The sequence below is a fragment of the Apus apus genome, chromosome 1, assembly GCF_020740795.1.
Source record: "Apus apus isolate bApuApu2 chromosome 1, bApuApu2.pri.cur, whole genome shotgun sequence".
NCBI classification, from domain to species: domain Eukaryota; kingdom Metazoa; phylum Chordata; class Aves; order Apodiformes; family Apodidae; genus Apus; species Apus apus.
In genome coordinates, this window is record NC_067282.1 from 66,375,871 (window position 1) to 66,389,091 (window position 13,221).

Genomic DNA, 13,221 nt, shown 5'->3' on the forward strand with positions numbered 1-13,221 from the left:
CCTGCGGGCTGCCCAATCGGAGCGCGGCAAGCCGGGCGATGGAGCCAATCGGCGCCGCGGCGTGACCGTGGACCCGCCCCTTCGCCATCGGCAGGCGCGCAGCATCGGGAGGGCGGGGCCCCGAGGAAAGGGGGCGGGGACACGATGAAAGGGGCGGAGCTCCGGTGAAATGGGCGGGGCCCGGGTAAAGAGGGCGTGGCCGCGGGGAAAGGGGGCGGGGCCAGCGCCGGGGAGCGGCAGCTCCGTGATTTGCAGCGGGCGAGTCTGGGTGTAAATCCGGTGTAAATGGGTGTAAATTCGGTGTAAAACCTGGCCGGGCCGGAGCCCAGCGCTTCCCCGAGGACGCCTCCCCGGACTGCGGAAGGCGCGGTTCCCGGCGCCACTGCTGGCAGGCTCCAGGTGCTTTCTCAAAGCAAAAGATTTTAAAATAAAATTGAAGTTGAAAGGACAGCGGCGTCGGTGAACACCAGAGACAGCTGGAGGCGGGAAACAGTCGGGTTTTTCTTCTTGTATTTAAGATGGGGAATACAATTTTACAAAATGTGTGCATTTCTTAATTGCCACTTTTGTTAATGACAAGTCAGGTGAGATAATGACTCCGGTGATAACAATCACACCGAGGTTATATCGTGTGTACAAAAATATTTAACAACACTTACACTGAATAACAAGATTAGTGAAATTAAACACTGACAGCCAAGTCCAACCACGGGGTGAACTGATGCAACTCTGCTGACCTGCCCCAAGGCTGAACTTGGCTCAGTACCTGGGTGAAAACATGCTTTTCTACACCATACCACCACTTTTGTGCTTTAACACGTGCCTCGGAGGTTTTCCTTGGAGGTTTTCCTCCTGGATATACACCGTTTGGGGCTAGCCCCAGTTTCACTCCACCACAGTGCAGATGTACTTACATGTGCCCTTTTCACATCCAGTAACAACTTCGCTCTGCTTGTTTTGCAGGAGGAATATGAAAAATAAAAGGGATGCAGATAAAATACTTCAAGTCTATACCTGAAGTGCTGAGTACTGCAAGCAACTGTGATTGTCATGTTAATGACAGCAACAATGGCCTTGGTGCAGGGCATTTCCTGGCAAATACTGGGATTTAAAAAATTAATTTTTAATGACTTGCCAATTTATCTAACACACTAGAAGCAAAGAATGCAAGACTGAGGGCTTTGCTTATTAGTCGTTTCATGCCTGTGTTATGCAAAGAACCATCTTATTGGTGCTTAAGTGTTCTTGCTTCAGCAGCCTGTTCTTAATCAGCAAACCATGTAGTGAATTTTAAGCATGCAGTTATAGCTTGCAGGGGAATGTAACAGGATTCAGGCTGGTTCATAAAGTCAAGCTGCTTTTTCCAGAGATGGCCATAAGCTTGTGCTGAAATATATTTCTGAGCTGGGAACACAGGCAAACGGAATGTCTACACAGAGAACTGGACTGAGACTCTGCCTCAGGAACAGTTTGCTTCTGTGCCTCCAACAGAGTCACACACAGCCATAACTTAGCAAGTGTATACTCAGTTTTTGCTCCGGTCGAAAAATCCTGCCCCTGATTTCCAAACAGTCTTCATCAAAAACTTATATAAACCCCTTCTAGGAAAAGGTGGAGGGGTAGGGGAGCAGATACAGGTAAAAACATGCAAATCATTGGTCCTTAAGTCCATTTGCTACTGACACACACCCCCAAGAAATGATCCTATTCACTTATGTCTCCCACTCTCTGAAATAAGCAATAAGGCAGTGCTGTAATCCCCAAGGAAGTAAGGAAAGGGACAGCCAGGAAGGCACAGAAAGGTTCCTCAAGTTAGGCACGAGAGTATGATCCACCTTATCTCTCTTAACAAATTTTTCCACCTTTGCAGATTGTTTCCTTGCCAGAAGCTTGGCTGTTGCTGAGTTCCCCTTCTTTGGCAAGTAGGGCTGGCCAACCCTCTGACAAAGGCCTAACAAGGTAATGCCAGTACAGTGCTTAAGAACATGCAAAGTGCAATACAAGTGCCAATTGTTCTTACATTAGAGATTCATGAATTAATACTCCAAGAAATATATGCACTGAGGTAACTATAGCTTCAATACTACATTCCCTCATGGTAAAAAAAAACAACACCAAAAAAAACAAACAAAAAAACAAAACCCCACAACCAAACAAACCACAACAAAACCTCAATGAACTTTTCTCTTTAGAAAACAGGAATCCTGAATATGAAGTGGTGAAACCTTATTTATATTCTGTCAAGCTGACCACAGTGACAGAGTGCCCTTTTAGTAAAGGCAAAACTGTGAAAGTGAATTGAAGTTCTCAGAGAAACTAAGAACTCTGCACTGAAGATTTCTTCCAATACCATCTCTGTAATATGGCAGAGTTCTGCTCCCACCCATTACATCTACAGAAGGTGGTGTGTCGTAAAAGCAGAAGTAATGCACAATCCAGCTTCAGATCCAGCATTCTGATGGCTGAACAAACAGAAATACCTGCTACCAAGGGTAAATAGGACCTTCATCTGCATTAGTTTTCTGAGAGGTTCAGGTATTGTCCCTTAGGGAAGCCCACGCTCCTCATTTGGGAGCTGGTGAGAGTAAGGCTGTATGTAGTATCCGATGCATAAGCTCCTATCAGAGCACTCCAACTCAGCATATAAACTGATGATTCTGGTGGTCAGAAAAGGATCAATGCAATAATTAATTAACCACTGCACATACTTTTCCTTTTTCATTTGGACTCAAGATTCAACAGACTAACAATTTGGTCAGTGAAACCAAACCCTGCATTCCTATGCACTGTGTGATAGGTTTAAGACATGGTACAAAAAAGTCAGTAGCACCCTAAACAGTAAACAAATACTGCTGGAAAATGCTGATGTGTTCAGCTGGTTTCCAAGTGTTGAAAAACACCTGAAAAATCCTGACAAGGTATTGTGGTTCTGTTGAAACACTAACAGCTGCAGTAGGCCCTGCTTAGTGGTTTCGTTCTCTTTTCTTACTCCAGTGCTCCTGTTAAACATTCCCTTCATCAATGCTCTGCAACTGAAGTCTTTGGCTAACATGGGGCTTGATTCCACGCCGTGTGTTCATACTACTTCCTGGCAGAGTCCGCACAGGGAACAGAGCTCCTGATAAAGCATCTTCACCAAACAAGCTCATCTTCACATCAGCTTCAATAGCTCTTGCTAAACTGGATGCGTAACTCTCCAGAGATTTATGGACTTCAGCTTTTACATGGAGAACAGAATTCCTTGCAGCTTCTGGGAAAAGAAAAAGCAACATATCAGAAAATTAACACCTGATCAGCATGGCTGTGCAAATGCTTGAAGACTAATATTTATCCTTTTGTAAAGGTATGTTCATGCCCTCTCCAAAATCACTACCCTACAAGGTGCATTTACTAATGATACCCAGGGTTCCTAAACCCTTCTATAAACACAAAGCTTCAGAGTTACCTTGATATGTCAAGCAGAGAAAGATTAGCTCAAATTCAAGTGAATAAAAAAATAAAGCCTGATGAAGCAAAGAGCTTATACACATTTAACTTTGAATTAAGTGCACGTTGAATGATCTTCCAAATCTGAACCTGGGAACACAGGATTTTATTGGTCTGAATTTGTACCCAGCTGAAGCCAACAGCCTAATTTCTGCTTACTGCCTAGAGGCCAGTATTAGGGACAATGGGGATTGTCTGGCATCAGGCAATCCTGTCTTCATGCAGAAGACAGAACTCTCTATTTGTACTTTCTCTGTTGCCAACACAACCTACAGCCTTTTAGGGATTCTCAGTGCATTTGGACCAAGATCTCACACTTCATTGACACAAACAGTGCAGTTCAAGAGCTATTTTGTACTATATTTAAAGTCTAAACACCAGAGTTGTGTTTATGGATTAAGAGTCCCCAGATTCCAAGGGCTTCTTCCAAATGATTAGTGATTAAAATCAGCAGTCTGCTCTTCTAAGGCTTGAATTTGTTCCAGCCACGCTGTGGGATACACTTGCACTTCCAGCGGGAAAGCTGTAGAGCTCTCCATACCAGGAAAGGTTGAAGACTGCAGTGGTAGGCAATAGTGTACTTCTTTCTAACCTTTTATTACCTTGGACATACCTGCTCTTTGGTGTTGATGTCGTTGCTTTTGTAGCATCTACATACCTCCCTACCCAACAATGCTGAGCAACAGAGATGTTCAGCCTAAATGCAGTTCTTCAGTGACATTGCTGTGATAATGTAACTTCTCAGAGATCCTGAAAATCCTAAGACATATCAGGGAGAACTGCTAAACCTGTGGAGAACTTTTGCACTAAGACCTTCCCCTTCTATAATCATTCAGAAACATAACAGGAAATGTGTGGTAATGTATTTGTCCAAGAAAAGAATCAGCTCATGCTGGGAAGTGGACAAAAGTGAATTTTACCAACATGTTTGAAGAGAAAATCTCACAGAAAGAGTCTTCTCATTATTTCAGAATCATAAAAATCCTCAGGTTTCATTATTACTCAATTCTTAGAGGCATTCTGCTGATTTTTGTATTGTCCACAATAATTTATTGTTTAGTAAATTCAGTTGTTATCAAATCTTTCAGTCCATATTATTGTAACTATCAGCTTAAATTAAACTAACTTTGCCATATTTTACAGATGATCACAGCAAGACTATGCTAGCCCAGAATCAACAAATTAACTAAAAAATAAGTGCATGTAGTTTACCTATTTTCACTCCCATCTGCTGAAAAACATACTCAGTAAAATGAGTGAAGTAAAAGTTAAGTAAAAAAAATGAAACAGAATAAAATTATGCTCAGACCATTAAAATCTGTAAATAGAAGAATTTCAAGTCTGTGAATGACAAAGTTGGTAGGAGGCAGCAAGTGAGAAACACTGCAATAATGGAATCAAAGTATGAGGGCAGGAAAATGTATTCCCTGAGAAACACAAAACAGACTGCAACAGCCACCAGACGACTGGAGTTGCAGAGAGGATACTGCTGTGCAGTATAAGTGCATATGCACGGAATCACAGCTTCTGACTTCTTTTGTCAGTACTTAAGAACTGGAAGGTCTGATCTTACTTCCTCTTGTACCTGCATGAAGGGTCAGGTCTGTCAAAGTGAACAGTCGTCAGAAATGTTTTATGGCAGTTCTGAATGTCCTTGGAGGTTTCCTGAGCAGAACCAATACAGTTGGTTCTGAGTATTTCCATACTTACTCCTAAACCCACCTTTAATTTGTTCTACTTCATCTTCAAATGTCACTGAACTCCTCCTTCGAGGAGGACAGATGCAGTGTGGGGCATGAGGGCCATCTGAGCTATCATCTTCAAGCAGCATTGCATCTGTTCCTGAAACAAAGCAGAAGTTCTCAAGCAAAACAGAGTAACACTGGGATACAATATGTAAGTGGTAACAAAAACTTTTCAGTCTATAGGAGACACAGACATCAAAAGATGTCTAAACCCAGCTTTTGTGAGAAAATTTCAGCATGAAATAAACACTACACAGTAAACAAATGTCAAGTTTTCATTGAAAAGATTTGGAAATCTCATCTCATTGGCTATCTAAAACCTCAAGCAGCTCCAAAATGTTCAGCTGCAGAGCTTATCCAGTTGATAGAACAGCAGACAAAGGTGAAATCTTACCTTCACTAAATAAAGGGTGAAGCTGAGGGCAAATCCCCCCATTTCCTAAAGAAGACAAAAGGCTAACAATGCTCCTCGAGAGGCAGACAACCATAGCTGCCAAATGTCATGCCTGCAATCAGATCTGGACAGAAACCTAAACTGGAGATTTTTTCTGCTCAACTTAGTTTGTCTCTAATAGCCTGTTTTTACTTTCTTGAAGTGTATTTTAATGGAGAAAAATCCCTTGCTGATTGGAAACTATTTTTGTCTGATAAGCCTTTTTTCCAATTTAGGAGTTTGTTGCTTGGTGTTTTTTTCATTTCACCTCCCTGCATTTGCTTTGCACTTTTCCAATACAAAATGAAGTTTACAAGCACAAGGCAATTCATCTAGGTGTCTCTGCAACAGTTTCACAGCAAGGGCAAGGCTGCAGGCTACTCCTCCCTCATGATGCTGGTCTCTCTGCAGTGTAAGGGAGGGGTGAAGCAAGCATTTTGAGGAGACACTAGAACAGTGCTGAGTGAGCAGTCCTCAGGGAGGCTGGTGTTGGAAGACACAGCTGCACACACTCAATACATGACACTTTATTTTCAGCCCATTTACTCCTGTGGTGTGAAAACAGGTCTAGCACAAAGAGCCTTCACAGGTTTCCTAACTCCTCCATATGGTGGCTTCACATCCTCTTCACCCACATGACTGGTTCAGATCTTCAGACGTATTATTTTTGCAATAAGGAGGTGTTTCAGTGGACATTTGTCAGAAACTGAGAGAAATGCGTGGCTGGAGGCATCCCTCTAGACAACATACTGCTCCACAGGTCTAATCTTTGCTGACAATTTATTGTGATATAGCAAAGTTATAAACTTTTAACATTCTGTCATACACCTCCATCCAGCACACAAGAGAGAGAGCTGCTGCCCTCACACAGTCCTGAATGAGCTAATGACTTTCTGTGCTGTTGTGTGGATCTGCTGGGTTTGAGGCCGACTACTGAAAACAGCAGGCTCTTACTGATCTTCAAAGATACAGAATCCACCTCAGAAATGTGGTGCACAACAGAAGGGTGGCACTAGGAAGAAACAGATCCTTTCTTCTGTGGAGCAGAATTTCAGTGTTTTTTCAACGCACCAGTTCAGCTAATTTTTATCTTTTCTGGTTTTGGTTGTTTTTGTTTTTTTTTTTCAAATAAGGTTACTGAAGAGCCTCTTATTTTTACAGAGTAAATCCTTTCCTTGGAATAATTAATATTAAGACAGGATTTCTAGCAATCAGGACTTTGGCCTCCCACTTCAGTATTTTGTATACAGTTGGCACCACCCAGGTTTTTTCCTCTCCTACTACTTCCATCAGTTTTTCACATGAAAAGCCCAGCTTCTCTTTAGCAGGGCAGCTAAAGACAACTGCATCACAAGCCACAGGATCATGTACTGCAGCAGGAAAATTTTAGGGAGACTAAGACTCCAGTTCCTGGTCTTTAGTTTTTCACAGTAAAGACACCCAGTGAAAGTCTTTCACAAGGGTGATTACTTTGTATCCATTCCCAGGCTATGGACATACCGCCTCCATAACAAACAACGTCACTTCTAACAGCATTAGGTGTATGCATTTGGTTTGTTCATGTATTTAAACTGCTCGTTCCTGAAAAGATGGTAACGCAGCATCCTCTTAATTGAGGCAGGTTTATCAGGACGCTACTCTCCTTCATAACACGCAGTTGCAGAATAACCACAACAGGCATAGAACTACCAGCACAAAACAACTTCCAAAATAAATTCTAGCTCCATAAGAAACAAACCTCTAACACCAAACAAATGTTAGAAGATCACCCTCTGGTGTCTCTAGAGCAGAAATACTCTTTAAAATAACTGCAATGCCATTAAGGAGTGGTAGCCGAATTAACTGCTTGAAAAATCTAGCAACATCTCTGGATGGAAAACTACTGGCAGAACTCTTTTTCCCCTTTTCCAAACCATCTGCAACTGAGAGATCTTAAGAAGTGACAAAATCATAAGCTGAAAATATCCTAAGAATTTATGTTTACATTGCTAGATGAACAAGATAAGGTCTCTTACAAACTAGGAAACAGAAATGAACATTCTCCACAGAACTTTGTTGGTCTGTTCCTTGCAGAAACAGGGAAAGTCCATGAAGACAGATAGAAACTAAAAAAGGGAACAAAAGCAGTAAGTCCTGTTACCAGGACATATTATCAAGAGAGTAAGCCTTAGAGTAAACAGTATGTTACAAGTAAATATATTTGGAGCAATGAAGGAAAAAACAACCGCAGCAGTTTTGCTGGAACAGATGCTTCACATCATCCATCCACCAGAATACATCTGTGTGTGTAAATACAGACCACACCAGAGAGTTCTACTGACTTGCAAGTGCAGCCCTCTGCCCAAGAAAAGAGACCAGGAGACTTTCAGTTACCTGAATCCTGTGAGCAGCTGAAACCTGTGTCTCCTGTGCTGCTACTGTTTCCTAGTGGCCGCCCACCTGCCATGAGGGCAGTGAGATGAGGAGATAGTCCCAAATCTGCAAAAGAGTTTGTTCCTGTTACACAGTGAATGCTAAGAGGTCTGCAACAGTAAAACCCTCTCCCTGTAATACCTACTGTACTGCTTTATTATTCTATATATAAAACTTAGCTTGCTGATCCAGAATGCACAGCATCTGGACTTCCCATCTTAAGGCATCCAGTCAGCAGTTTTTAGGTATCCTTGGAGTCTTTCCACATGACAAGTCTCCTTTCTACCTGCAACATCTCCCTCCCACTCTTTTTGCAACTGCATGTGTTTCATCAGCCAGACAGGCTGAACACAGAGCATTTGCACTCAGAGAGATGGGGATATTTGCCAGACACCTTCTGGACAGAGAATAACCTCATAGCCACCAGCAGCTGTGACAAGCCATTCATGTGGCAGGAAGATCATGAGCAAGGCTGGAGCACCAAGATACCTGGCTTCTTTCAGATCTCCAAAATAGGAAGGGAGGAGACCATAGCCTTCTTAGAAAGGTGCTGTCTTTAGATCCCACTTAAATATTTTGTTGTGGGTTTGGTTGGTTGTTGTTGTTTTTTTTTCTTAATCCCTATCAGCCTGCAGCTAATACACCTGACAAATTTGAAGCTGTCAGCTTCTTAGCGCTTGGAAAGAGCAAGAAAATTCCTGTCTTTTCCCTCCCACCACAGTTCCCAATGTATTCATCCATAGCATCTCCCGGATAGAGATTTGCAAACGGGAGGAGCATTAGAGCAGCTTGGGATATGGCTGCAGCTGCAGAACTTTTTCATTTAGATGGGAGCGTCTCCCAATGATTCCAGGTTGCAGAAAAGACAACAGATACCTTGCTGCTCCCCCATTCCCTTTGCATTTTAGATCTCCCTTCCCAATTAAGTAACTTCAGCTCCTGCCTCTACATTAGATGTTCCAAGGGACTCCATGAAGATGTTCTGGTTTTGGAAGCATCTGAACAGGACCAGGGAAATTAAAAAATATCAGAATTTTGTTGCATTGCTACTTTAAAAGAACAAAATCTGAGCACCTGAAGCTCTCAGCCTGCAACTTGGAGAGACATCAAATAGGCTTACTCTTTTACATAGTTATACTTTGTTTATGATCTTTTCTTCACAACCATTAAGCCTAAAAACTGAATTTACAGATATAGTAACACCAGCATAGCTCCGGTGAATCTCAAAAAGCTGTAGAATAAAGCCAGGAATCAAAGAACAAGTGCTGCCAAATGTGGGTAACACAAAATGGTATAGACACGAAACGAAATGCTTGAGAGAAAAGAAAATACCGCCTTTTATTAACCTCATCACTATGTCTTCTCTGGCAGAGAAATTTTTTGTACAGTAAGAGAACGAGGTTAACTCCCATTAAAAAAGTGTTCCTTTCAAGTGTCTATGATCACCTGAACAAAAGACTGCTGAAATCTCCAGAAACATCCCACTTTGTTTACAAAGCCCTGAAACATGGCCAGCACATGCAGACAAGAAGCCTTGTTCTCACTGGTATTAAGGAAGAGTGTTGTTGGTGGCAACGTGTCTTACCTGTGATCCTATTGGAAATACTGAATAACCTGGACGTCCTGTGCCGCTGGACAAAGGACTCACGGTAATACCGATCCCCAAAGCACATCCCTAGCAGCTCCTTGCGCACTGTCTTGTTCCACAGTCCATAAATTAGTGGATGGCAAATGGCACTGGAAAAGGACAACCACGTAGCTAATGTCTCCAAGGCAGGGGAAATACTATTTTTTCCCCAAAGTGCTTCTGATGTAATTACTACCATGTAAGGCCCCCATGTAATCACAAAAGCACCGATGATAACCAAGATGGTTATGAATGCTTTGCACTGGTTGGCTGAGTAGACAACCCCTTGGAACGCGTTCTTTCGGCTGCCAGAAGAGGATGTGGAAGTGCTGGAGTTCTTCCTCCCATTCCTCTGAGAGTCCTCCTCCACGATGACCACACTACCACAGTGGATTTTGCGGGCCTTAATCCTTGCCACGCGGAATATGAATCCGTAGCAGATCATCATGACCACGAAGGGCAGCAGGGCACACCAGATCTGCCAAAAGGCAGTGTAGCCAACCTCTTTATGCCAGGCCACCACACACATCCACTTGAATTGGTCAAACTCCAAAGACGACCAGCCGAAAAGTGGGGGGAGGCAGCCAATAAGGGAATGTAACCACACATACACAAGAGCTACCACTGCTCTGTTGCCTGTTATCTTCATTGGGTAAACCATCGGGTACAGGACAGCATAGTACCTGGTGGACAAGCAAAGAGTCAACAGGAGCACAAAAGATGCACAATTTTTTTTAAAAAAGAACATATTTTAATGATCATGATACCTAGCTCTCTTTTCTCTAAATCTCAAAGCAGGTCGATGGACTCTGTTCATAATTACATGCAAAAATACACACCATTGCAGTCAAGATTGTAAAACTTGGCTGGAAGGGACACATGCAGCTATTAAATCTGTCCTTATGTGTGAGCATGTGCTTACGATATGACCTGAAATTTTAACTCACTGTTTCTTGTTTTTCAAGTAGTATGTTATTATACCATCAACAGCTTTAAAAAACCTCATGCCTGCGTTTAGCATTGCTGATGATGTAATTTTCTTCTGTTCTGCATCAAAATTTCACAAGGGGTTGAAGGAAAAATGACACTGTAACAGTATGCAGCGTTACCCGCTGCAGTGCTTCACAACTCTACGAAGAACCAACGAGTCACTCTGTGGGACAACCAGGTAATGATTCATTAGAAAATCATGAATTATGGTTACTTAGAAAAGAGCTGCTCACCGGTCTACAGCTATGAGTCCAAGAGTAAGCATGCTGGCTGAGCTGATCAGCATGTAGAGTAGGGCTGAGAAATTGCACCAAACAACTCCGAAGATCCATTCTCGCTGGATGGAGCTGGTAACAACAAAAGGTAGCACCAGTATGGACAGCAGGAAGTTGGAGAGGGTCAGGCTGAACACAAACTTGTTGCTCAAGGTGAGAAGGTAAGACTTCCGATAGAGGGTGACGACAATCACCAGGTTGCCCAAACAGATGAAAATAGCAATGACGATGATAGCAATTGACTCCGTGACTCTGACTGCCCCGTCTTCCTGCGCGGTGAGGTTCCTCAGGCCCTTCACGTTGCTGAGGGAGGAATTGCTGCTCATGGTCAGAGCGCGCAGAGCTGGAGCAGCCAAGACATGCTGAGCAGCTAGAAGCAGAATAAGGCTCAGAAACATTCAGGCAAGCCCTCTTCAAACTCTCTCCAAAGACTGGAGGCACTTTAGCTTGTGTTAACTAAAATTTACCTGTAGGATGTAGGATACCATTTTAGATAGGAAAGCAAGGGGGCAGAAAATTGCCTACGAGTACACCAAAGAGGTCAATGACAGCATCACGCTTGGAACAGTGAAGAAAGTGTCTGAAAGACAAAAGGAGATGGGGGGGGGGAAAGAAATAAAATTAGCAAATTTATTATTATTATTTTTAATTCTGCCTGTTTATCCTGATTGTTACTTTGTGCAGCATTTGTTGGTGGTCTGTGGGAGCTTGGCTGGTCATATCCTGCTGACTCTTCCCTAACAGTTGCTAAGTAACATTCAAAGACTCAGGGATGGTTGCATGGACTCTCCTAACATCGCTCCTCTGTGTTGGTAACCACCTTGGCTATGACAGCGATTCTAGTTTACTGCCAATAGCAAAGGACTGGGGAACTGGCTTGAAGACGCTTCCTTGAATGAAGCTGTCATCCATTCTACAGAAATGTTTGAGAATATTTAACCCTTTACTTCTCAGTGTCAGCATCCATCTCACTGACTCACAACCCTATTTTGTGAAACCTTGCTATTTCTCCCAATTCCTTAGGCAGCCTTCTCCCTGCTGCCTCCAACAGGCACTCATACCTACTTCATGCAATGCTTCACCCATCTGCAGGCCAGCGTACAGAAGAAAAAACACCACCAGAAACGCCAATACGCAAACCTGAAAACTACAGAGCCCCTCAACTCATACGAAGTTGGTATTAACATTTCTTGGGTGGCAGGGACTCGGGGAAAGCCGTCTCAGCTCACTCCGCGGCTGTGCCCACCCGTGGCTCCCAAGCGGCCAGGAGTACTCACAGAAACGCTTCCGTCTGGGCGGCTGCTGGGGCCCCGGGCAGCGACGTCGGGCTGGAGAGACGCGTGTCTTCCATGTTCATCCGTGCTTTCCTGAGAGCGCAATTGAAGGCGTTCGTTACTACCGGGCTATGCCTCGTAAAGCGCCACTGAGCTCTTCTCTTGCAAAGCCGAACTGTTTGCACGGGGGCTCCTCCTCAAGTTCCTCCCCTAAAACACCCCGCAGCACCTCGACGAGCCTTTCGCTGCTCTCCCACCAGAGCAGGCTTGGGAAGGGCACCCACCCCCGAGGGGCTGCCCCTCCTGCCCGCAGGGAGGGAGGAGAAGGCCTCCGGGAGGGGTGGCCCGCCGGGGCAGGGCAGCATCCCATCCCATCCCATCGCACCCCATCGCGCCCATCCCGGCTGCGGGCACACGCACAAAGCCAGCGGTGTCGAGCTGGCGATACCGGGGGGCAGGGAAGGAGGGCTCGCCATTTTGCCCCCGCACACCCTCCGGCAGCGAACAAAGGGCTGGGGGGTAGGGTCCTCCACCCCGGGCATCCACCCCACACCCCACCCCCGGCGGCCAGCGCGTCCTCCTGCCGCTACACCCCCGCCTCTGTCCCGCACCCCGCCACAGCCGCCGCTGCTGGCACCGCACTCACCGCAAGAGCGGGAGGTTTCGGGGTCACGGCGGCCCGGACCCCGCTCAGCCGCCACCACCACCACCGCCGCCGCCGCCAGAGAGGCCCCGAGCCGCGGCGCGGCCCGACCCTCCCCCGCCACGGCCATGCCCCTGCCCCCTCCCCGCCGCCCCGCCCCGCCGCGCCCCCTCCTCGGCCGCGCCGCCCGCCATTTTCTGTGCGGCCTGCCCCCGGCGGGCGGGATCGCCCCCCCCCCCTCCCTCCGAGCCTCCGGGGCGGCCCCGTCGGGCTGGGCCGGGCCGCGGCAGGAGGAAGGCATCGCATCCGCCCCGCGGCTCAGCCGCTGCTTCCCGG

At 45.3% G+C, this 13,221-nt stretch overlaps 1 protein-coding gene across 3 annotated transcripts; it reads right to left on the reverse strand.

The window, feature by feature from the left end:
• Positions 1 to 1,376: 1,376 nt before the first annotated feature.
• GPR161 (G protein-coupled receptor 161) lies at positions 1,377 to 12,956 on the reverse strand. 3 transcript variants are annotated; one of them, XM_051608835.1, is made up of 8 exons: positions 12,889 to 12,956; positions 12,246 to 12,335; positions 11,436 to 11,548; positions 10,927 to 11,338; positions 9,662 to 10,386; positions 8,038 to 8,142; positions 5,209 to 5,328; positions 1,377 to 3,250 (listed from the first exon to the last, which is right to left on the reverse strand). In XM_051608835.1, exons 4-8 carry the CDS (start codon positions 11,292 to 11,294, stop codon positions 3,003 to 3,005), a joined length of 1,566 nt encoding a protein of 521 aa, XP_051464795.1. In that variant the 5' UTR covers positions 11,295 to 11,338; positions 11,436 to 11,548; positions 12,246 to 12,335; positions 12,889 to 12,956; the 3' UTR covers positions 1,377 to 3,002. The 3 variants fall into 3 exon arrangements, with proteins under 3 accessions (XP_051464795.1, XP_051464793.1, XP_051464794.1); XM_051608833.1 differs by having other exon boundaries at positions 10,927 to 11,548; XM_051608834.1 differs by lacking the exon at positions 12,889 to 12,956 and having other exon boundaries at positions 10,927 to 11,548; positions 12,246 to 12,395.
• Positions 12,957 to 13,221: the final 265 nt, after the last annotated feature.

Coding starts and splice junctions, on each gene's coding strand:
- GPR161 (XM_051608833.1), bottom strand. CDS start 11,366: ATGTTTCTGAGCCTTATTCTGCTTCTAGCTGCTCAGCATGTCTTGGCT. Junction 8,143..9,661: donor TATTTCCAATAGGATCACAG/GTAAGACACGTT, acceptor ACTCTTTTGCAG/ATTTGGGACTATCTCCTCAT. Junction 3,251..5,208: donor TGAAGTAGAACAAATTAAAG/GTGGGTTTAGGA, acceptor TTCTTTTCCCAG/AAGCTGCAAGGAATTCTGTT.